The following is a 22,424-nucleotide window of genomic DNA, read 5'->3' as shown; positions in this document are numbered from 1 at the left end:
TTAATCTCAAACAGTTGTTGAAGATTTTGGCATATTAACTAGTAATAAATAAATAAATAAAGGCACATATGCTTTGTAAGTTATCCCACTAATTAATTAGAATATAATAATTTATTCCATTTTCTCTAAATATTATATTTTGTAAGCAAAAGACTCGTAAGAGACATGTGAATAGTATCTTCTGTGTTTGGGACTTCTTATTGAGATACAATGTGGATTGGCTTCCTTTCAATAAGTGTCATTGTATGGTGTTTCCCAACTTCAAAAGTATTGATCTATTTTAAATATATTAGATATCAAATGTCAAAAACCAAAAACAGCACAACCTGATAGTAAAAATTCTTAAATATATTCAAAAATAGGTAAGCAAAACACCATTCAATGCCCTTTACTGTAACGAAGTTGTTTACCGTACAGGGTAAGAAGTTAACACATGTATAACACGATTCAATTCAGAACAGGTACTTTTTTCATGTATGCACTTGCAGATTACAATCCGATTACAATGACTACAATGATCTATGATTCCAAAGTCCATCTCGGACATGTACATATACCTTTCCAAAGGGGTGACTCAAGCGTCACGCGCCCGTTCGGATACTACTCTACCCGTCGGCTACATGATACATTTATCGACAACAGAAGTCACTCCACAATATCTCAATATGATATTCAACTATATACAATAGTTCTAACACGTCTCAAACTAGGCTCTTACCTAAATTGAATAATATTCAACTACCTACCACTAACATTTACCCATATGTGATATAAATACTTCTATTTTCATTTTTCTATTTTCATTTATTAGTGGAATTACTTAGAAAGCATATACACCCCATTCCTTCACTTATTACTACATAGTACCATAATACCATACCCCTAGCTAAACTACAAAGTGGTAACTTGCAAAGGATCTTAATGTGCTATATAAAAAAATGATTTAGAGGGATAAAATACAAGTGCACTAAAATCAAAGTATTTAGATAAAGAGAACTCAAAGGCAATATAACGACATGCTGGAATTGTGATTTCCCCATACAATGTTATGCATCATTGTTGCAAAGATTGACGCTTCCGCCAAATGCGTCTATATCTTCTTATATCTATATATGTTGTGTGTGCTTGTGATGATTCTAAAGCTGGTTGGTGAAGAGGACAATGGAGTGGAACACTATTGCATAGCTAAAAACTCAAGTCATTGGGGAACCAATCGTTCAATATCCATTGGACTCTTCTAAATGAAGGGAAATACGAGCATTTGAGAAAGCTATCTAAGATCAATATGTACAACCAGTAACCAATGGTTTCTTCAATAGCTTCTAATAACAAAATACCAGTACATACTACTATGTCATAAAAGTGGAAACAAACATAGTTGATTTCCCATATTTAAAAGCTTAAAGGAAAGTGATTGCAATTTACAAATCTAACAAATTTCAGCAACATTACAACATACAGATTTAATATTCTAGAATCATAAAACTACAAGAATGAGACAGAATAGAAAACACAAATATACGTGGGGAAAATGTTAGCATGACTGTGTGTTGCATTCATGACTGTTTGTCATTGATGTCAACATACTAATGATTCTGTAAAGACTGACAGAGCAGAAGACAGAGATAGAGACCGTACAATTTGAGGATTGACAATGAGATCAAGTGAAGTTGAGGACATGTTCTACAGAGTGTCCTGATGATGTGGCTAAGAGCACATGCAGAAAGTAGAAGATTGATGACACTTATTCGAGATTTACAAAAGATAGTTTATAGATAGAATTCCTTAGAAGCAGTTTCTGGTATTATATCTCCTAACAAGGATAGAATCTAGTTTAGCGCAGTTAGTCAGAGGTAGAAGACATCTTGATAGTGACATCAGTGAGTGCGCAAAGTCTGAGGTCGCACGTGTGAAAGATTTGTAAAGACTGCGAGCCGACAACGTTATGTAATTATGAAAAGATGTAATGTAGCGTGTATTGTTTTATCTTAATAATGTCCTATTGTAATTGTAATTGAGAAAGCCTTAAAGCCAACTCAACAAATTATTTTGAGGGCTTGGCATAAAGGAAAGTTATTTTCCTTGTGATTGTAAGAGAAGTGTTGTTTTGAAATAGAAAGCGAATTGTAAGTGCGAGTTGCATGCGTGTAAGTGATCGAAGAAATTATTGTGATGCGAGTTTGCGGATCTGGTATCGAGATCTAAGAAGTATTTGGTGCAGCATAGGCACAGTGAATGAGCGTAGTGACTATATTTGGCAAAGAGTGTTAGTAGACAGTTGATCAATTGTTATTGTTCTAAAAGGAATAATACAGAGCCAGTTGGACAGTGAGTTCATGGGCTTGCACTGAAGTTGTTTGGACATTGAGTCCTTCTGCCTTCTACAAATCCTAACAAGGTTGGAATCTCCTCTCAAGGATTCAAAGTCTCCTAACAAGGACTAATATGTACAAGGACTAATGTGTACTAAAAGTATTTCATTGGCTCCTAACAAAGTCCATCCTCTTACAAGGAACTTATATATTATCACATTATTTTGTGAGTACATCAATTTGCAAGAATGGGAAGACTATAGTTGAAGAAAACAATCTTGAAGAATGTAATGAAGCTGAAAGAGATTTGTTCACGTGTAATATTCTTGCCAGAGAAGCACTATTGTCAGCTCTTCCTAAAAATGAGTAAAGTCAAGTAAAATCTTTGAGGTTATTTAGTGACATTTGTAAAGCTTTGGAATCTACTTTTGAAGATGATAAACATGCTAAAAGAATTAGATTACAAAATTAGATATATCTATTTCAAGAATCCAAAATGATGGAAGATGAATTTGTAAGAAGTTATATTGAAAGAATATCAGAAATTGATTCAAAAATCAAGGCTTGTGAAGGATCTAAAGAAGAAGATGAGATCATTTGGAAAATCTTGAAAACTTGCACACCACCATTCAAGCAGATAGCGCAAATGATTGAGCAAGTGACACCTTGTATTGAGAAGTTTTCTAGAGAGACTCTTCTTGTAAGGTTGGAAGCAACAGAAATAAGTTTGAAATAGTCTGGAGATTGCCTAGAGTGGAGACTAGCTTTAACGCACTGAGTGTTTGACCTACCCTATCTAGGAGTGCAAGCACCAGTGGAGATTATGCTAGCAACAATAGGTCAAGATCTGAGAAAGATAGAAAGATTGAAAAAAGGAATCGCCCTACTTGTGAGAAGAGAACCAGATGGTAAGAAAATCTTTAAATATTGGACTTGTGATGAATTTCGTCATTATACTTCTAAATGTCCTAAAAGAGTGAAGAAGTACAAAAAAAAAATTCAAGTCTAGAATGCCTGGAGAATGCTTGTATGCAAATGATGATGATGGACTAGATGAAAGAGTTTTGAGTGCAAGTGATGATGAGTTAGGATTTGTTGCTATAAAAGAAGAAAGTCATGAAAAAGAAGTTAGAGAAGAACGAGCCCTAGTGTCACAAGTGGAGAAAAAAGCTAATTGGATCATAGCTAGTTGTTCACATCATATGACTGGTGATATGAATAAATTTGTTGAGTTCAACATTTGTGATGGAGGAATTGTTGGAGTTGGGAACAATGCGGCTTTTCATATTAAGGGAATAGGATCTATTACTCTTGATGGTAAATCTAACACAAATGATGTTTATTTTGTCAATGGACTGAAACATAACCTTCTAAGTGTTGGTCAGTTGGTTGACAAGGGATATCAATTACAGTTAACAGAGAAGACATGTATCAGCAAGGATAAGAATGGAAAGATGATTGGTACCGACACAAGATCAAGAGGTAATGTTTTTCAATTGAATCCTACAGAGATGACATGCTTAGTTATTAAGGTTGATAACAGCTGGTTGTGGCATAAAAGGTTTTGTCATATAATTTTTGATAATATTGTGAAAGTGAGCAGTACACTTGTTGTTAGGGATTTGCCTAAAATTGTGAAGCCTACTAACATTGTATGCAACGAATGTGTTATGGCTAAATAGAAGAAAAGTCCTTTTCCTAGCAAAAAGTTCACTACAACAGCAAAATTGGAGTGTTCAAACAGATTTGAGTGGTCCTACAAAGACAAAAGGATTCTAAGGTGAAAGGTACTTTATGATTCTTGTTGATGATTTTACTAGGATGATGTGGGTAGCATTTCTTGAAGAAAAATGTCTAAAGCATTTGAGAAGTTTAAGGTGTTTAAGAACAGAGTTAAAAATCAGTCTCGATTAAAGATTAAGTGTTTAAGATCTGAAAGGTACTTTATGATTCTTGTTGATGATTTTACTAGGATGATGTGGGTAGCATTTCTTGAAGAAAAATGTCTAAAGCATTTGAGAAGTTTAAGGTGTTTAAGAACAGAGTTAAAAATCAGTCTCGATTAAAGATTAAGTATTTAAGATCTGGGGTGGAGAATTTACCTCGAATGAGTTGAACAGTTTTTGTGAAGTGAATGGTATTAAGAGACAGCTTTCAGCTCCTAAAACACTTGAGCAAAATGGTATAGCTGAGAGAAGAAACGAGTCTGTAACAGAAGCAGCAGGAGCTATGATTTTGAAAATGATGTATCAAAGAGATTCTAGAGGGAAGTAGTTAATACAGCAGTGTACACAATGAACAGGGTACAAATCAGAAAAGGTACAAACAAAACTCCTTATGACTTAAAGTTTGGACATGCCATCAGTGAGGTATTTTAGAATTTTTGGAAGCAATTGTTACATCAAGAGAGATGATGACATTGGTAAGTTTGATTCAAGAACCAATGAAGGTATGTTCTTTGGTTATTCATTGAAAAGCAAAGCTTATAGATGTTTTAATCTGAGGACTAAGACTATTGTTGAAAGCGCAAATGTGAAAGTGGATGAGAAGTTTGGAGTTCAAGAAAGGATACTTGATTATGATTTTGATGAAGAAGCTAATCCTAAGGCTAACCAAGAAAATATTGAATTGTTTTATGAAACTAACAATGATTTGCAGAATGAGTTCCAAGTTGTAAGAATTTGACAAAGAATCACCTTGTTGAACACATTATTGGAAGCAAAGATAGAGGAGTTATGGCAAGAAACAGAGTAAATGAAGAGTTACGTTTGATTTCTCAAGTAGAGCCTAAAAGCACAGATGAAGCTAGCAAAGATGACTTTTGGATTCAAGCTATGAGAGAAGAGTTAGATCATATTGAGAAGAATGATACATGGGAATTAGTTCCTAGACCTAAGGATAAGACCATTATAGGAACTAAATGGGTTTTCAGATATAAAATGAATAAACAAGGTGAGGTCGTGAGAAACAAAGCTAGACTAGCATGCAAAGGATATTCATAGCAAGAAGGTATAGATTATGAGGAGACATTTGCTTATGCGGCTAACAAGAAATTCAAAGTGTATCAGATGGATGTGAAATCAGCATTTCTGAATGGAGAACTTGAAGAAGAAGTTTATATTGAGCAATATGAAGGATTTTTTTTGACAAAAGAAGGATATGGTCTACAAGTTGGAGAAAGCACTGTATGGTTTGAAGCAAGCACCTAGAGCTTGGTATGCGAGGTTGGATAAATATTTTGCAAAATTGGGATTTACTAAAGGTATTGCAAATAGCAACTTGTATTTGAAAGTCATTGAGAATGGTTTGCTAATTATTGAAGTATATGTGGACGATATAATCTTTGGAGGAAATGATGAAGCATGTGAAGCATTTGCTATTGAGATGAAGAAAGAATTTGAAATGAGCATGATTGGTGAGACGAAGTACTTCTTGGGTTTGCAAATTGTGCAAAACAATGAAGGTGTTTTCATTTCTCAAACTAAGTATTTGAAAGACTTATTAAAGAGATTTGGTTCAGAGAGTTGTAAGCCTGTTGGTACACCTAAGGTAACTAGTCATACGTTATCTAGCAAAGATGAGACGCCTACTATTGAGCAGAAGAAGTACAGATCCATGATTGGAGGTTTGAAATATTTGACTCATACAAGACCACACATAGTTAATGCAGATGGCATTGTTGCAAGATTTCAAGTTGATCCTAAGGAAGCACATTATGCGGCAATAAAGAGGATTTTCAGATATTGGAAGGGTACACCTGATTTTGGGTTGTGCTATGACATATCAAATGACTTTACTCTATGTGCATATACTGATGCGGATTGGGCAAGCACAATGGGTGACAGAAAGAGTACAAGTGGTGAAGCTTTTTTCTTAAGAGGAAGATTGGTTTCTTGGCTAAGAAAGAAACAAGATTGTATCTCACAGAGCACAGTATAAGCAGAATATGTAGCAGCAGCAATTAATTGCAATCAGATCATGCGGATGAAATAGATGTTGAAGGATACTAGAGTTCAATTTACTGAACCTGTTGTTATACATTGTGATAACACAAGTACACTAAATATGTCTACGAATCCTATATTACATTCTAAAAGAAAGCAAATATCTATTAAGTATCATGTTTTGAGAGAGAAAGTTGCAAACAAAGTGATCAAACTGGAATATGTTGGTACAAAGAAGCAGATTGCAGATATAATTACAAAGCCTTTACCTAAGGATACATTTGAGTATTTGCGAGATATGCTTGGGGTTATGCCCCTGCCTACTTTAGATTAGATGATGCAAAGATTGCATCAGTCCAATGGTATGGAGCACTATTGTTTATCTGGACTAAACGTTGATGCTTCCTCTATGGAAGAGTATCTGTAATTGAGTTGAGTCATGAAGGACTTTGGGTATTTGGTATTTCAACAATGTCTTTGGTGTTTACCGCATAGGGTAAGAAGTTCAACACAAGTATAACACGATTCAATTCCGAACAGATACTTTATTCATGTATGCATTTGCAGATTACAATGACTACAATGATTTCCGATTACAATGATGCTTCCAAAGTCCATCTCGGACATGTACATATACCTTTTCGAAGGGGTGACTCAAGCGTCACGCGCCCGTTCGGATACTACTCTACCCGTCGGCTACACTATACATTTTACTGACAACATCATCCCCCCCCAAAAGAAAGGTCGTCTCCGGACGACAATTACAAAATATCTGAGACAAATTAACAACAAAATACATTAATTGACTAACTACAACAAGATAGATTTGTTTTTGTCGCATCACTTTCACATTCATCCTATGCCTGCACCAAACTGGTCTCCAACCCACGTTGCATCTCTAGCCTCTGCTAACACAATACTATCTCCTTAGCTGACCTTGATAGCCATCTGTGCTGCTTTCTCTGTTTCCAACTCCTGGTTACACTGAGCCAAGTGTCGCCATACTGCCTTCAACTGGATGATCAGCTCCTCCCGAGCTCTCTACGCATCCACCAAGACAACCTCATGCCCAACACCTACTCCAAGTGCCTCCTCTAACACACAAACACTCATGCCTACAGCAACAGCTCTAGGTCTCATCAACTGGTCACACTTCTCATGACTGATATCCGCAACGACTGGGGGTCTAGGGGGCAACACCCCCAGCGGGGTCCTGGGGCAGCACGCTGCCCCTCGCCGCCAAGACCAAATTAGCACTTCGAACCTCATACAGAAATGCACGGAACACACCATTCCTGTCATTTTCTGTCGATTCTCTTTCTGGCAACCACTAATGCTTCCCCTTCCCTTTGGCATCATCTGCTACTCATTCCGAACAACTAGAATCTGTCGTCGTTTTTTTTTTTTTTTTTTTTAGCTCTTCCACTTCCTCTTTCCTGCAAACTTACTTTGTGAATCGGCTATAGCAATTCCTCTTCCTTTCCTGATACCCTTCATCTCTGGCTATTTTTTTCCTTGCGGCTTTATTCTGGTCACCACTCAGTATGATGGCGTTTTCGTGTCTTGAGACCGTACGGTCTTTTTCACTTTGCCCTCAATCCGTACAGACAGGCCGCATGGTCTTACGCTATCCCTTATGTTTTGGGCCGTACGGACATCGATGATTCTCTGTATTTTGACTTGCCTTATGCCCGTACGGTCTTCCTTTGCACCCTTCGCTATTCCACCGTACGGTATGGTCTTTTCCACTTGGGGTCATACTGTCTATCTTTTGTACGGTACGGTATGTTCTAGTACGGTTTAACAAAACTCAATGTCGTACAGTCATCTAGTGATCGTACGATCATGTCAAATTTTAAGCTTGCTTTATTATTATTTCCAACATAACTCCGTTTGAGGCCGTACGGTCATCAAAACTCTTATTTAATGAGCTCTCCCAGCCGTACGCTTGTCTATCCATTGTCCGTACGGCAACTTGTTCAGCCATACCTCTGTTCCTTGTTGGTCGTACGGTCTATAATACTTGACGTCCTTGGTCGTACGGTCTTCTTGTGCTGGCCGTACGGTCTATAATATCTGATGTCCTACTTCCTCTGGCTATATAGGTCTTAGCCTGTTCTTGTTATGTTCTTTGCCTGATCTGCTCCTTAAGTCCGCATATCTCAGTGTCAATACAGTCTTCTTGATTTCCATTCCCAAGATGTCGTACAGTGTTTTTAACTCCTGCACAATATATCCCTCAAGGCCCGTACAACATTTGTTACACATTTTTCTTTACTTTATTACTTCGCAGTGGCACTCAAAATTTATGCTTAACTCTTATCTTACATATGTACAGTATTTACATATATACAATATTTACAGTTGTTCTTTTCTCAGTTGTTCGTCCATGGAGGTGCGTTATTTCTTTCATGGTAGACTTTTAATTTCGAACCATTTACTGCATTGGCTACTACTTCCTTCCTATTGAGTGTCCATAACTTAATTGTCTCGTTATATCCAACTTCCCGTATCTTGTATGGTCCGACCCATTTGACTTTGAACTTCCGAAGTCTGATTCCATTCCGTCTGTTATACTTCAGTACTAACTGGCCGGGTTGAAGATTGTTTAATTTTAAAAGCTTCTGACGCCATATCTTCCATCTGTTTTGTGCAATTTTCGTGGCCCATGCTGCATAGTTCTTATTCCTTCGATACGGCCGCTTCTGTACAGTTACCGCACCTTCGATTAATGGTATTCGGTGGACACATAGCTCTGGTGGTACTCCTTTTAAGTCTTTATACGTCCAAGCTGCTGCCTTCAATACTGGGTTCCAATCATTTCCTACAAGAATGTTCTTCGGATTTTCTTCATCACCCAGGTTCATTGTTTTCACCATCGGCTCTTCATACTTCATCGGTTTATTTTTACTGGACGTATGGGCAGGTGTTTCATCCACCTGCGCTTCTCCCTCCTTGAGTTCACTGTACTCCTTTGGAAATTCATGGCCTTCTTTTCCCTCCTCGACACTCAAAATATTGCAACTCGGACAGACCTCATAATCTTCCATTTGCCAATGCAACAGTCCATTCACGGAGTCTAAGTCGTCATCAGTTGAGCCTCCTTCTAGTCTCAATACCCCTTCATCATCTGGTTCCATCCTTCTTTTCCCTTCGTCGTCACTCTCGCCATCGCCTTCTGAGTCCGATGACGCGGCTTCTTCTCCTACCATCTGTGTATGCAAATCGATTATAAATCTCCTACCTCCCTTCTCCATTGACAGGGTGTTCTTTTTTCAATCATGCTTTACCTTAGCCTACACCAACCACCCTCGTCCTAGGATGGCGTCATACCCTCTTCTCTTTAATGAAATGACTACAAAATCCAGCAAAATTGGTTGTGTCCCAATTGTTACCGGCTGCGCCATCAGAGTGCCCAAAGGTTTTATTCCATGTTGATCTGCTGTAAGTAACTGAAAGGTGGGTGGCCATAGTGTTGGTTGTCCAAGTTTTTTCCAAATATCTTCCAGCATCACATTCACTCCCGATCCTCAGTCTACTATTGTATCTGTTAGCACCGTACCCAGGATGCCCATCTCCACCACTGCTGGATGTCTACTTGTTGTAAGTGCTAGTAACATCGGATCTGTTGCTGTCATGTCCCCATTTTGGAGGCAATTTGATTTAATTAATTTAATTAATTAGGTTGTCCAAAATAATGAATATTTTATGAGGATGACTAATTAATTATTTTAATTAAATAAATAAGTGGTATTAAGTTAATTATTTATAAAGTTATCAAATAAATAAATATTAAAAGGTAACTTTATATTTAATTAATTTAATAAAGTGACTTGAATTATAAAATATTTTATAAAGTCACTTAATAGATAAAATAAAATAATGTTCTACAAGCTTTTGGAAAAAGTGGAGGAAAAAGAATAAATAGGCACCCCGGGCTTCATTCTAATCATCCAGATTTGTTGTTGTTAATGTTGATGTTTGTTGATGTGCATTGTGCAGCCTAGGGTTTCTGAAATAGTCACAACTGGCCATTGAGAACGAAAACTCTCAATTGGTACGCAATTTTGAGAGTGTGAAATATCACTTGAATTATTGCAGCTGGGAAGAAGATACTTCAGTCTTCTATTTGTGCTACATTGAGAAAAAATATTTGAGTACAAAAAGCAGGCCGAAAAAGTAGTTCGAAAAAAAACAGGCTGAAAAAGCAGCTTCGAAAAAAGCAATCCGAAAAAGCAGTTTGAAAAAGCAAAAACGAAAAAGCAAATCCGGAAAAAGCAAGTGGTAAAAGTAGATCGGAAAAAAGAAAAGCAAAAGGGGCAGCATTGAAGGAAAATATTACAACCATCCACAATCAGGTTCTTCACTTCTCATTTGGCATATTTTCTGAGAAATGTAGGTTTTCAGCTGAGTACAAAATATAGCTTCAGCACTTCATTATTTTACATTGTACTTGTCTTTGTTTGCCAATTGGCATTATTGGTATCAAAGGAAGGCTAAGATTTTGCAATTGAAAGAGCATTGTAATTTTTAGACTATCTATATTGCAACTCTAGAGTTGATGATCAGCTTATTAGTTTGCATTCCAATTGTTTGACAAAATATCAATTGGCTCTAAGTTCTCTTTTTGGCATAAATAATGTTATAATTTTGCATACTAAGTGTTTATATTAATGCCACTTGGTTGTAAGTGCATTAATGCCATCCTAGGTTGCATCCAAAGTATTTGTCATAATTACTAATTGTTGTAGCTGCATTTTGCAAGTAGTTTAAGTCACATATATGTATTGAATATTGCCAAAATTAGTTGCACATTCATATTAGGTCATTGTTTAGACAATCTGGAGTCTTTTTGTAAGCATTTTCTTTGAGGCAAATCCAAACAAGAATCACTGCAGCAATCTGAAAAGTTATATCAGTCAGATGACCCTTGCTTGCAAAGTGTTTGACAAAATGTCAAACAACTCAAGTATAAGGATTTTTTGTGATTGAAGAAGTTATAACCTATTGGGGTTATTACAGTGGTATCAAAGCGGTTTTCTTGCCATCCTGTGGGGTGAGAACCGACTTACATGAGTGATCAGCACTCTACTTTATCCAAAATGGACAGGTACAGTACAAAGTCTCTGAGGACACAATCTTGGACAATTGATAGACACAATATCCAGAGTCGGAATTGTGGAAAGGATGGCTATTCAAACATTCGAGATGAACTTAGGAAAATAAGGCATAACATGTCTGAACTGTTGGTTAAGCACCACCGTATAAATGACAGGCTGTCCGACCCAGCTAAGTTGGATAAGTCGACTGGATTTTGATTTGGCAAATCTTCTCGCAAAGCATTGACTGATACAGTGAGAGATGTTACTAAGAACCTTAATGAGGAGTTCGAGAAACAAGTTTGCAACCAGTCAGAGGTTTCAGTTCAGCCACAAGAAGAAGTGGTGAAGGATATTACGCTGATGGATAGTAACTGTCAACTTGGTACTCAAGTTGAGACAGTTGTATACAGGCTGCCAAAGGGTGATGTCTCAGGTACTCAGGACGGTTTGGTTCCAATAGGCAGTGACTACAGCATAGTGGGTTCAGATGATGATTATGAGGATATTGTTGTGCATGATGGTGAGATACTTGGTAGAGATGAGTAGACATTGAGCATTCATGACTTTGCTAAGAGAGAGTACCAGGCACAGATAGATGCTTCATCACATGAGGTTGAGGCTGGTAGTACTTCACAGGATTTGTCCAGCCAGCTCAAGGTGAGCGAAGATAGTATTGTGACTTCATTATCTCATCATGACAAGATGCGGGATATGATAGAGGATCACATTCGGATGATTCAGTTACAAGGTAGACATAAGGGAGTTCAGGGAAAGTCTTCTTGTGTTGACTTACAGGTGATTAGGGAAGGAATGGGAACGATGAAGTTGAGTTATTTACATCTTCTATCAGATCGTGACCATCTTCTTAGCCTTGTCGGAGACTATTCAGATGCCTTGAGGAGAAAGGAGGAAGTTGACAGGCTTTCTCGCGAGCTTGAGGACATTCGAGCTTCTTGGATGAATACTCCATTGGCATTACAGTACTGGGAGAGACATGGGAATGAGCATGGCATGGAGCTGAGCTTAGTTTCATCTTGCACTCCTGATATTCAATTTTCTACGGCAGGCGGATCATATGTGGTCGTTGATAATGTTGTGAGTTCATCTTGCATTCACATTTAGGATACAAGGAAAATGTCAAACAGGTATGTAGAGTTAGTTGGTATTAGTCATATTACTCAGGTGAGGAGTTTGCTTGAGTTACCAGCTGATTATAGTTTACGAATATGGACTCGAGATTGTTATATTGGCGTTTGGGATTCAGTCGACTGGAGATCTTTATCACTTTTTGGTAGCAGTGATTGTTTGGGTGCTATCATGGATTTGATTAGTAGATTGCACGGTGTTGTCTTTTCTTGTGCCAGCAGCTGGTCCGATGTTGGTATTAGTTTTTATATACCGGTGTTGGGCTTTGTTCATATATCCAGTCGACCATTCTTGTTGGAATTTGTTGATGATCTTTCATTTTTGGCAGTGTGTACAGATGAGTCCCAAGATCATATTGGCCTTGATGACATCCAGGAGGATGCAGTGGGTAGTTTTGACGATTTAGCTTCTTTGGTAGTTTCTTTTGGTACAGAGGAGTTGGACAGCAGTGCTACAGTTTTTGATACTCCGTATGTTGATATGAGCTTTGGAGTTGATTCGCAGGATATGGATGGTAATACTCTAGAGACCAGTAACTTTGAGGATACTCCTTTAGACAGTGCGTCAGAGGAGGTTTGTAGGAGACAGTCTAGCCAGTGCCATCATATGTCTAATCAGTTAAGAGTTAGTGAGCGAGACATTGCTATTGCTTGCCAGCATTTCGATGTTGCTCGACAGTTGTTAGCAGTTTATGGATGGGGTTCTCCTACTAGTGATGAGCAGGGAGGCAGTTATTTTTCCTTGATAGAGATCCACTCTTTACGGGAGGCTATTCGGATTCTGAGACAGAATTATATGCAGCTGGTAGCCGACAGAGATTATCTTATGGAGTGGGGGAGTACAGCATACGATGCATTATTGGCCAAGGAAGATGAGGTGAGTGAGCTTACTCAACAGCTCGAGGTGACTTCTGATATTCTTGAGAGTACACAGTTGGCTTTCGAGGAGTCACAGTTTCATTTGGCTAAGGTGACCAAGGAGTTAGAGCGATTGCAGTCTTTACCAGATTTTGTACAGTCACAAGCTGTGGTGTCTGGTGATTCGAGGGTGTCCATGGTTGAAATTATCAGAGACAGTGGAGATGGGGATGCATCCATCCTTGATACTAACATTGGCATATCGGGTTCGTTCCCACTAGAGTCAAGTTCAGTTGAGTTGGGTGTTGTAGCAGATTGTTGTATGCCTGACATGGTGGTGGCCTCTAGTACTGATGGCACGGAGACTAGAGATGTTGTATCAAAGATCATGTGTGATGTTGGTGAGCCGACAGTTGGCATGGTTCCTGCTAGTAATACTATTCCCTTGGCGATGTCTTCGGAGGTAGTAGTCAGTTCCAACTTGGTTAGTGATCGATTGCAGTTAGTTTCATCTGGATTGCAGTCTGAGCCACTGACTGAGATTGGCGCATTCTATCGGCATTACACTGTGAGGTATGCTCATCAATTTACCTTTGATGACCATGTTGATGAGATGATAAGACAGAGATGTACATTGGTTCCTAGTGCTCGTCATCAGTTATGGGACGGTTTGACGCCTCGGGATGAGAGTTGTGATGGGCATGACATGGCGATAGGTTCTGCGGCTGACAGCTTTGTAATACATGACTTAGAGCAGGAGTTTGGGAGTGATGCTTCGGCGGTGGTTGTTATTGATTCTACTCCTTTGGCTATGGCATCTCTTGACTTAGCTGGTGATCAGTCACAGTGGGTTGTATCACTTGTTCATGGTGAGCTGTTGACTGAGGTTGGTTCTTTTTATCAGCATTATACTATAGGGTATGTACATCAGTTAGCATTTGATCCTTGTGTTGAGGAGTTGATGGCAAGGAAATTTGGTTTGGGTTCCATTTCTTGCTGTTTATCTTGTGATGTCTTTTCACCATCAGCAGTGCATGGGAGTTATGGCTATGAGACAGTGGCCGGTGATCTGCAGAGTTGTGTTGACTGCAGGAGTTGTTTAGTGTGTGGATTCTCTATACTTGGTACAGTTTCATTCAGGAGCGTTCACCATTGTTGCAGAGTTGGATTGTACATTCCGTATAGGCCAGTGGGATGCGTTGATGGTATTTACTGTGTTGGCAGTTTGATTTGTCCACTTTACTTGGGTTCTAATGTTCTAAGAAATTGTGTCTCGTGGGTTTCTGACTGTGGTAGTTGTGATTTTGGAGTTTGGTTGAGCTGTAATTGTCAGTTTGATTATGGATTCCTCTTGGATATATTGCAGAGGATATTGCAGGAGCCTGTGTTAATTGATAGTAGTATAGTTCATGACTACATTTTGGATCCAGGCGGATTGATTGGTTTATTGTTCAGCCATTGCTTGGGGACAAGCAATTTCAGGAAGGGCGGACTGTCATGTCCCCATTTTGGAGGCAATTTGATTTAATTAATTTAATTAATTAGGTTGTCCAAAATAATGAATATTTTATGAGGATGACTAATTAATTATTTTAATTAAATAAATAAGTGGTATTAAGTCAATTATTAAATTTGATTTAATTAATTTAATTCATTAGGTTGTCCAAAATAATCTAAGTTGCCGGTTCGGATTCTGGTTCGGATGCGGGTTCGACATTTGGGCTCGGAATTCGATCAAAAAATTTTGGGCTGGGTTCGGGTCCTTTTTGGGTTCGTCCGTACAAGAATTTTTTAAAAATAAAATAAAAAATATATATGCAAAAATATGTTGCAGCATACCAATTCATACACCATTATGCTAATCTAAAGCAATTTAGCAAATTCAACCACCACATATATTAATGATTTGTTCGATTGGCATGACAAAATGTCAAAATATACCACCATTATACCATATGAATGTTTCAGTTCAAAACTTTAGTCTTTAAAACAAGAATATCAACATTACTAATCACTTAATCAATAATCAGTCATAGGCTCATATGTGATCAAATGACAAATATCAATGTATCATCAAAAATCATCGAAGAATTCATCATCATTAGGCAGTTGCTGATTAGAAGCACAATTAGTGCCACTAGCATCAGCAGTCTCAACCGTAGTCTCAGCCGTAGCCTCAAGATCAGCTCCATCAGTACTACTATGTATCTCAAGATCGCCATCTTCAATCGCAAGTGCATCAAAGTGGACTTCCAACTCCGCGGCCTCTGGTTCGACATCCCATTGTTTTGCCTCCCCCTTTTTATACATATTCTCTTTGTGAGTTGTGAGCCTCAAGTTTGAATGCACAAACACCAAGTTATCTGCTTTCTTGGAGTTTAGTCGGTTGCGTTTTATCGAGTGGATGAAGGAGTATGTGCTCCAATTCCTCTCAGATGATGATGAACTAGCAACCTATCAAGATTTGCAAATTTACCAACAATAAACTAAAAATTAGAGTTTTGAATATTTAGTATTTACCAACAAGAAACTAGTAATTAGAATGTTAAGATTAAAATTTAAAAAACCAACCTGTGATAAAATTTTGATGGCAATGGGCTGCAAGTGTTGGTATTTTTGACCGTGGTAGTACCACCATTTATGAGCATTAGCATTGTTCTTGTCTTCAAGAGCCTCAATACCACAATCATCGGTGCTTGCAAAACTCATAAATTCAGACCTCACTGCAGGTCGTAGGTGCTCAGGAAAGAGTCTTCGAAGGGCTGCCTTGTACCCTTGAGCAACTTCAGGATCTCTGTATGGGGGAACTCTAGTGGTACTCCCCTTGAGGACCGATTGGCTATAGAACCTGGGGCTCAATGCAAAGGCAAGTAGATGCAAAGGGGTAGTCATTTTGTTCCATCTCTCTATCATGATTAATTGTAGCTCCTTGAAGAACTTTTCATCAGGATCTTGCTCTTTCTCATTTATGATATTTCTAATGTCCTCAATCATGGAGTCAATGCCATCATATACCTCACCCAAGCAAGGCCTATCCATGTCAGTGTATCGGATCATGCTCAATATAGGCTCTGTGATCTTCAGAAGGTACTCCGCACGATCCCACCAAGATTCATTTAGTATCAATCCCCTTATGGTAGTTGCTCTATCACTATTAGATTGCCTCCATACGGTCCAATTAGGACTAGTTACCATTCTAGTCAATGCGTCTTTAACCTTGATAAGGCGCCTCAAAACAATGGTGTTGGAGGCAAAGCGGGTCTCAGCAACCTATTTTAAAATCAAAACAGTAATAGATTAAAAATTTGAAAACATAGAAAGCTTACTAAAGTGGCTAGATTTATAAAACATGTTTAAATTTTAAACAATTCAACTTACCTTCAAGAGCTCCAATTTCGAGAATTGTCTGAATATAGCCTGCGTCATATGGTGGTTCGTGACAAACATTTGGATCTCTTGTGCCTCTTCATACATTTTTTTTATCCACTCAATCTTAGTGCCAATTTTTTTCAGCATGAGGTTGAGTGAGTGCACTGCACAAGGTGTCCAAAAAATGTGTTCATATCGCTCCTCAACCAATAAGCCGGCAGCCCTACAATTCTTCGCATTGTCAGTTATTACTTGAACAACATTCTGAGGGCCAACTTGCTCGATAGCTTGGATGAGAATGTTTGCAATGAAAGGACCATCCTTTACCTCTCCTTCACAATCCACTGCTTTTAGAAACATTGCACCTCTTGTAGACACTGCAAGAACATTCACCAAAGGACGGTTCCTTGCATCTTTCCATCCATCTGATACTATTGTCACCCCTGTTTCGACCCATGCATCCTTGATGGGCAGCATGGCATTCTCTACACGGGCCACCTCATTATCCAATAAAGTGGTGCGTACCTTCTCATACCCAGGGCCCTTGAACCCGCTTGGAGCCACATTAATTGCCCTCACCATGTATTGCCAATACGGTGAGCGAACAACATTAAATGACAATCCATTTGCATAAACACATCTGGCTATGGCTTGATCAGCAATGTCTCTAGCTTCATTTTGGAATGATGATTCCAAGGGTCCCGCCATTGTTTTACTTACAATCTGTTGTTGAGGAGGACGCATGAATGGATGGCCCTCTGCAGGTGGCTCACTAGGAGTGGTAGTTGAAGACATAGATGATGTTTTCCCTTTCTTTAGAGGCCTACCACTTTCCAACGGATGTGAAGCATTTGCCCTCCCAGCAGCTTCCTCTGCTTGCTTTTGCTCTTGAATATATTTGTTTACGATGTGATTTGGAAGAAAAGTTTTAGGTAGTATCCCGTTTACTCTTGGCTTCCCAGTGCAAAATTTGATGCCTTTTTGAGGAATAAAGCACAAATGTGCTTTTACTCTACTATAAGAGCTGCTAAATTCCTCCTTGCAATGGCTACAAATCCACACGTAACCTCCTCCACCCGGCATTGATCGAATCATTTGCACATGTTTCCAAAGTGGGGAACATCTGTCGATTTTGAAGTGGAGATTATTGCCAACCGAATCACTTCCAGCCATGATAGAATCTACACACAAATTTAAAAATTACACAATATGTCAATACATAAAACAAAAAATTAAATATGGAAAAAACTCATTTATCCACTCAAACTAAACTGTAATAGATATCAGTAAGTTCACAATGAAAATTTAAAAACTAGGAACAATTTGTAAGAAGTTAGAAGTTATTCAATACTCATAATATAATTTTGAAATTTTTAATTTTCTATAGAGTTGTAATTTTATCTTTGCCAAGGGTAATTGGACACTAAGGAACTGCAGTTCTCACTTCTCATATTTGGGGGCTTAGAAAGGGTCCCATTCTACTGTGTTTGGCACATGATTTTGTTGGGCCATTATTGTATGGAGCTTGGTTTGGCAATTTCCATGTGGGAATTGAACTCAAACCTTGTTAATGACATTTGATCACTTCACCACTCAGTGATACCCCACACATTTTAAATTTTAAATTTAACTTTAGACGATTAAACACATTTTCTTTAAATCTACCTGCTATTGAATGATACCAAGGCCAGCTCAGCACATGCTTGCAGGATTAATATAGTACTTAAAAGTTAAAATTGATACAAGGTTGTGTTGGGAAATATTTTTCTCTAATCTTCTCACCACATAACAATTACAGCCACAAATCGACATATTAATAGTAACAGCCTATTAAATAAATTTTCAACCATACACAATTCTACAGTTGAATAGCATTCTCTTATTGGATAGCTTAAAAGCAACATTACAGCTACAGTAGTATTCTTGGTACGTCTGTCTAACAACTGTGTTTTTCCCCAGCTTTTGTTTTCAAATTCAAAGTTTTCATTAACATTACAAGCTATTAAAAAGATAGGAGATTAGGAGAGTTTATGTATATAATATATTTAATAAAATCTAAATTAATCACAATCAAACAAAGCCGAGAGAGCTTGACCTGGTTTTATCTCATCCTACTATTTTCATTCGTGCAAAACAATTCATTGGTTGTTAATAGGGATCTGGAGTAGTGCAGATTCTTTTAAAGACCTACCTCTTTTTTTATCGCTGGAGTTGGAGAAGAAAATTTGAACTCTGAACACCGCCGTATAAAACAAACCCAAAAACAAGCCGCAGTATAAAGAAGTTTGAACGCAAAATATGGTTGACGGCGTCGTTTTAGGGTTTTGTATAAATATTAAATGGTAAAATCGACTAGAATAAAGTAAAACGCGTTTTTAAATGATTAAAAAGTCAAACATTTTTTCAACTTTTTCGTTGTATGCCCAGATTCGCCCGAAATTCGCTATCATTCCATCCGGGTTCTTTTTTGGACTCCAAAATTCGCTCGAAATTCGATCAAATTCGTCCAGGGTGCGAAATGAAGGACCCACAGGGAATTTAACAGGAAATCTGCGAATTTGAATCGAACCAGGACCGAATTTGATTTCATGCGAATCGAATTTCGATTTTGCCCCTTCAGGAGCGAATCCGGTAACTTAGAAAATAATGAATATTTTATGAGGATGACTAATTAATTATTTTAATTAAATAAATAAGTGGTATTAAGTTAATTATTTATAAAGTTATCAAATAAATAAATATTAAAAGGTAACTTTATATTTAATTAATTTAATAAAGTGACTTGAATTATAAAATATTTTATAAAGTCACTTAATAGATAAAATAAAATAATGTTCTAGAAGCTTCTGGAGAAAGTGGAGGAAAAAGAATAAATAGGCACCCCGGGCTTCATTCTAATCATCCAGATTTGTTGTTGTTAATGTTGATGTTTGTTGATGTGCATTGTGGAGCCTAGGGTTTCTGAAATAGTCACAACTGGCCATTGAGAACGAAAACTCTCAATTGGTACGCAATTTTGAGGGTGTGAAATATCACTTGAATTATTGCAGTTGGGAGGAAGATACTTCAGTCTTCTATTTGTGCTACATTGAGAAAAAATATTTGAGTACAAAAAGCAGGCCGAAAAAGCAGGCCGAAAAAAGCAGGCCGAAAAAGCAGTTCGAAAAAAACAGACCGAAAAAGCAGCTCCAAAAAAAGCAATCCGAAAAAGCAATTCGAAAAAGCAAATCCGGAAAAAGTAAGTGGTAAAAGTAGATCGGAAAAAAGAAAAGCAAAAGGGGCAGCATTGAAGGAAAATATTACAGCCATCCACAATCAGGTTCTTCACTTCTCATTTGGCATATTTTCTGAGAAATGTAGGTTTTCAGCTGAGTACAAAATATAGCTTCAGCACTTCATTATTTTACATTGTACTTGTCTTTGTTTGCCAATTGGCATTATTGGTATCAAAGGAAGGCTAGGATTTTGCAATTGAAAGAGCGTTGTAATTTTTAGACTATCTATATTGCAACTCTAGAGTTGATGATCAGCTTATTAATTTGCATTCCAATTGTTTGACAAAATATCAATTGGCTGTAAGTTCTCTTTTTGGCATAAATAATGTTATAATTTTGCATACTAAGTGTTTATATTAATGCCACTTGGTTGTAAGTGCATTAATGCCATCCTAGGTTGCATCCAAAGTATTTGTCATAATTACTAATTGTTGTAGCTGCATTTTGCAAGTAGTTTAAGTCACATATATGTATTGAATATTGCCAAAATTAGTTGCACATTCATATTAGGTCATTGTTTAGACAATCTGGAGTCTTTTTGTAAGCATTCTCTTTGAGGCAAATCCAAACAAGAATCACTGCAGCAATCTGAAAAGTTATATCAGTCAGATGACCCTTGCTTGCAAAGTGTTTGACAAAATGTCAAACAACTGAAGTATAAGGATTTTTTGTGATTGAAGAAGTTATAACCTATTGGGGTTATTACAGTTGCTGCTGCTGTGGTTGTTTCCGTACTATCCTTTGCTTCCTCCGTTACTCTTGGGGACGGTGTCATATTTATAATAGCCGTACGTAACTATGGCATGGTAATAAGAAGATCATTTAATTTAACTAGCACCTCCATTTGCATTATCTATTTCACCATACTTTGTTCTGCCAAGTTTCTTTTCCGAATTACAGTAGTGTCTTTTATTTGTGACTTCTCTGCTATCATCTGCTTTTCTATCTCCGCTCGGGCTTTCTGTAACATCTCCTTTTCTTCTTCCGCATTCGGATATTTTGCCTTCCTCGCCTGCTCCTGTGTGATCGCCAACACGTTCTCCTTACTTGTTTCAATACTCAATAAATTTACACTTTGTTTAGGACATTTCGAATCTTCATAGTCCCCTTGACCACACCATCTGCACAGTAGCTGGGGCGCCTCTTTCGTAGTACAGTCCCTCGCAAAGTGACCCCAAAGATTACATGCTCGGCACTGTATCATCGGCCTTCCACTTGCATCATATTGTATTCTACTTCGGCCTCCATTGTTGTTGTTATTGCTTCCGCTCCTTCCGTGTCTATTGTTATTTCTATATCCACCTGAAGTTGCATCATTGCCCGCATTATTGCTATTGTTCAACGCTTCCTGCGTGAGTAACACCTGTTGGTGTCCTTTTGCTTTCAAGTTAAACGGGCACTCTTTCAGGGAATGCCCCGCCACCTGGCAGATGTCACAAAACTGCTTCTTCGGGCATGAACCCTTCGTATGTCCGTCCTCCTTGCAATCTGTACACCACAGTTCTCCTTTTACTGTATCTGGATTCTTTTTCAAATTTTTGAATTCTTTCATCATCCGTAGCATGTCTTTCTGTAGCGCTTTCACCTTCTTGTTTGATTCCTCATCACTACTACTACTCTCCGAGGATGAATCATTTGAATCAAAGGACTTATGCTTTTTCTTCTTACTCGTCTTCTGGTCACTTTCCAAATCCATAGCGCAAGTATATGCATCGATGTATGATGTCGGTGGTACAATCTTCATTTTCTTTTTAAGAGGCGGTCGTAGCCCCTCCATGAACCACCGTTTCTTCAACCCATCCGCTGGTTGACTCTCCATCTTTCCAATCAATTCCTTCAGTCGCCTGGCATAGGTTCGAACTGTCTCATTTTTTCCTTGTTTGGTGCTGTAGATTTCTGCCATTATTTCATTATCATCTCGGAGTAATCTGAATTCTGCGATAAATTCTTTTTAACATTCTCCCATGTATTAAGTTTCTGAGGACTAGTGTCAGAAAACCAGTCTATCGCCACACCCCGTAGGGTCGTTGGAAATTGTCTTACCCAATCATCCTCATCCGTCACACCATTTGCCGTCCATATGGTTTCACACGTTTTACAATGTCTGATAGGGTCTACTGAACCATCACCGTGAAACTTGGGTAACTTTTCTTTAGGGCCAGCCATCGTTACTTGTCTTTGATTCTGAGGTACTTGTGCACCCGCGCTATTCTGAGCTCCCGTGCTATTTTGTGCTCCCGCGCTGTTCTGGACAACAATTTTGTTCCCAACAACCGCGTTGTCTGGTGATAGGTTTTCAAATGATGTTCTATTCTCCGCCTATATCCGTTCGTCTGGTGTGTCAAGAACGAAGAGATCCCTCCACGCTCGTGTTCCCTCGGCACTCCGAGCCGTGCGAGTTGCTTCCCTTCCGTTCGGA

The 22,424-nt window shown here is 38.2% G+C and overlaps 2 protein-coding genes across 3 annotated transcripts in view; both read right to left on the bottom strand.

The window, feature by feature from the left end:
- The window catches only part of LOC149570566 (PRP38 family protein), a 131,896-nt gene that overhangs the window by 101,120 nt on the left and 8,352 nt on the right, over nt 1-22,424 (bottom strand). The gene's annotated exons all lie outside the window — the stretch shown is intronic.
- Nucleotides 15,234-18,060, bottom strand: LOC149570567 (uncharacterized). The gene is made up of 3 exons (XM_089823154.1): nt 16,740-18,060; nt 15,933-16,631; nt 15,234-15,815 (listed from the first exon to the last, which is right to left on the bottom strand). The coding sequence occupies exons 1-3, from the start codon at nt 17,901-17,903 to the stop codon at nt 15,435-15,437; spliced, it is 2,244 nt and encodes a 747-aa protein (XP_089679280.1). The 5' UTR covers nt 17,904-18,060; the 3' UTR covers nt 15,234-15,434.

The sequence above is a fragment of the Cupressus sempervirens genome, chromosome 3 (genome assembly GCF_028749045.1).
Source record: "Cupressus sempervirens isolate cs-2001-9-10 chromosome 3, ASM2874904v1, whole genome shotgun sequence".
Lineage (NCBI taxonomy): Eukaryota > Viridiplantae > Streptophyta > Pinopsida > Cupressales > Cupressaceae > Cupressus > Cupressus sempervirens.
Note: the sequence above shows the minus strand (reverse complement) of the source record. Positions and strands in the feature narration are given on the sequence as shown.

Excerpts from the sequence above, each read along its gene's own strand:
- LOC149570567 (XM_089823154.1), bottom strand. The coding sequence starts at position 17,903 with ATGGCTGGAAGTGATTCGGTTGGCAATAATCTCCACTTCAAAATCGAC. Across the intron at positions 16,632-16,739 it reads CGAAATTGGAGCTCTTGAAG|GTTGCTGAGACCCGCTTTGC; the intron begins GTAAGTTGAATT and ends ATTTTAAAATAG. Across the intron at positions 15,816-15,932 it reads CCATCAAAATTTTATCACAG|GTTGCTAGTTCATCATCATC; the intron begins GTTGGTTTTTTA and ends AAATCTTGATAG.